The sequence below is a fragment of the Lolium rigidum genome, chromosome 5 (genome assembly GCF_022539505.1).
Source record: "Lolium rigidum isolate FL_2022 chromosome 5, APGP_CSIRO_Lrig_0.1, whole genome shotgun sequence".
In the NCBI taxonomy this organism is placed as follows: domain Eukaryota; kingdom Viridiplantae; phylum Streptophyta; class Magnoliopsida; order Poales; family Poaceae; genus Lolium; species Lolium rigidum.
In genome coordinates this window covers 107,038,561-107,041,504 of record NC_061512.1, presented here as the reverse complement: position 1 = coordinate 107,041,504, position 2,944 = coordinate 107,038,561, and the positions used below count along the sequence as shown (strand labels likewise).

Below are 2,944 nucleotides of genomic sequence, written 5' to 3'. Positions count from 1 at the left end.
ATTTTATTAGGTGTGCTTGGCGACTACAAGATATTGCTATGGAAAGAGTAATAGCAATAGTTAATTTGTCGATCTTATTTTAATTAAGAACTAGTGTTATTACCGACCTTGCTTTCATCTAGTCGTGATGAACATTTGTTTTCACTTTATCTTCTCGCCGAAGTGTTTGTTTCTGCCATGTTATTGTTTTTTATTTTATTTTTTGCAAACTTTCCACTCAGCTATTATCCCTTGGTGTTTCTAACATGTAGTTGCTCTCACTACAATGTGCCTTTTTTTTTTTCTGCTACGCATGGTTTGTTGTTGTTGCAAACATTGCACTTGTCTCCCGATACCCTATTCGTTTTTGGGGTTAGCCTTTACAAACACTTGCATTGTCATGTCATAGTTGAGTTTTGTTTTGAAGCCAACAGCAACATGAGCATGCTAGAAACATGTGTAACTATAAAAGGCAAAGGCTAACCGTAAAAGAATATCGACATCATAAAGGACTTAAAAGCAAAGCAACCCCAAAAACGTGAGAGTCGCCACAAACATTCGAGGCACAAAAGAAGAAGAAATCTGTAAATAATTCCCCTCCCTTCATGATTCGCGCACTCCTTGCTATCCCGATCTCCCAAAAATAAGCTTAGTTAACGATCCTAATTTAACTAGGGAACCCCCTAATCTCACGCTTTCATATAAAACTCCACCTCCTCCTCCCACTTTCCCTCCTCTCCATCCATCGCCACAGATGCGCCGGGCCCCGCACCCTGTAGCCCGCTAAGCTCCGCCCGCGCGAGATCCGCCCCGCCTCCGGCCGGCGACCCCGCCGGAGGCCATGCCGGTGACGGACTACCAGGGGTCGTCCGCGTCCCCCTCGCCCTTCTCCTTCGGCTCCCTCCTCTCGCTCCGCCGGGACCACGCCACCATGCCCTCGGGCGAGGAGGCCGACCTCGAGCTCTTCCAGCGCCACCTGGCCACGTACCTCGGGGAGCTCGTTCCCGCGGAGGCGGCCGAAGGAGCCGCCGTCGAGGAGATCCTCTCCGTCTCCTGGATCCGCCGCCTCCTCGAGGCCTTCATCCTCTGCCAGGAGGAGTTCCGGGTGGTCGTGGCCCAGGCGCGCCGCCGCGGGGCGCTTCCCGCCGCCGCCGAGAAGCTCGTCGCCGAGTTCCACGAGCGGGCGGTCAAGTCCCTGGACGTCTGCAACGCGGCGCGCGACGGCGTCGACCAGGTGCGCCGCTTCGAGCGCCTCGCCGACATCGCCGCGTCCGTGCTGCTCGCGCCCGGGGAGATCCACGAGGGCCAGCTCCGCCGCGCCCGCAAGGCCATCTCCGACCTCGCCGTCCTCCTCGTCGACGACACCACCGCGGCCGCCAGCGGCGGCGTCGCCTCCTTCCTCGGCGCCCACCGCAACCGCTCCTTCAGCCGCGCGCGCGCCTCCCCGTCCCGCGCCGGCGCCGCCGTCGTCGGCTCCTCCGCGTCCGCCTCCCACTTCCGGTCCCTCTCCTGGAGCGTCTCCCGCACCTGGTCCGCGTCGCGCCAGCTGCAGGCCATCGGGGCCGGCCTCACCGCGCCGCGCGCGCACGAGGGAGGCCTCGCGGCGCCGGTCTACGCCATGGGATGCATACTGCACTACACCTCGTGGGCGCTCGTCACCGCCGTCCCGTGCCCGGACCGCTCCAGCGCGCTCCTGGCGCACCACCTGCCCGTGGCGCCCGCGCGCGCTGCATTCCCCTGGGCGCCGCCCCTCCTCTCCCTGCAAGAACGACTAACCGAGGAGGGCAAGCGCAAGGACAGGCGCTCCTCCTGCGGCCTGCTCAAGGAAATCCACGTGCTCGAGAAATCCACACAGAAGCTCGCAGACGCGATCGACGCCGCCCCCATTCCCCTCTTCGGGGACAGGGAGGTCGACGTGCGGGAGGCCGCCGCAGAGCTCGCCGCCGTCTGCGCGGCCATGAGGGACGGGCTCGAGCCGCTGGAGAAGCAGGTGCGCGAGGTGTTCCACCGCATCGTCCGCAGCCGCGTCGAGGGCCTCGATTCCTCCATGCACAATGCCGACTGATCCCCATCACCTCAAAAGCCCCACCTTCTTCGATCGGGCAATGCGGTGGCTGTAGGTAGCTTTCTCTTTTCTTGGTTTGCTTCTTTCTGCTCCTAATCGTATTAAGTATAAATGTGTATGTACCTTCGGTGTAAAGGAAGGGGATTAGGAAGGGGCCGTCGTGATGCTAAGATGGCTGCTTGGTTCTCCCATGTTTTTTCTTTTATGATTGCGTTTCGGTATATATGTTGTCAAATTTTTGTTAGTAGAAGTTTCGTGTGTCCACGGCTAATGGTGATTCGATTTATGTTCCAGAGCTCACCAAGGTCAATTTGATCTCTGTCATAGTTATGAAATGAAGAGAATTTCCTTCACCTGTAATTGCACCTGCACATTGTACTTTAGCTGTATGTGATTGCCTTCTGTCGGTTCACCCGTGAAAATGTGTTCAAATGTCCTAGGCAGACTTGTGGTTGTCTCGTAGGTTACATTTTGGTATCACTCTGTCATAGTATGGCTATATGTGATTGTTTGGTATAACTTCTGTCACTTGTAGCTTACACTGTTTCAGTGGATATGCAATTTTGTTGTAAGATACTCAACATTGCTACTTTGTTAGAAATGATGAAAGTTTGAACTAGGAGGAAGTGATTATCTGGTGCCTTCAGCATTGGAAATGTATGTTGTGAATCTATGGTTTCATGAATCACTGCATGTTTCTATTTTGCTGAGAAGGGTGAAGCCTGAACACGAAGTGATTTCCTGTGCCTTCAGCATTGGAGATGTATGTTCTTTGTGAATCTATTGCTATTTCATGAACTACTGGCTGGTGCTATTTTGCTAACAAGGAAGTAAACATTTGTGGATCTTGTATTGCAACTGCATGTACAACCTTTGGAAGTTTCGAAATGTGCTGGCAGC

At 54.8% G+C, this 2,944-nt stretch overlaps 1 protein-coding gene across 1 annotated transcript; it reads left to right on the top strand.

The window, feature by feature from the left end:
* The first annotated feature begins 775 nt into the window (after positions 1-775).
* On the top strand, positions 776-2,397 carry LOC124654675 (protein ROH1-like). Its single transcript, XM_047193671.1, has one exon. The coding sequence runs from the start codon at positions 821-823 to the stop codon at positions 2,042-2,044; it is 1,224 nt and encodes a 407-aa protein (XP_047049627.1). The 5' UTR covers positions 776-820; the 3' UTR covers positions 2,045-2,397.
* The last annotated feature ends 547 nt before the right edge of the window (positions 2,398-2,944 follow it).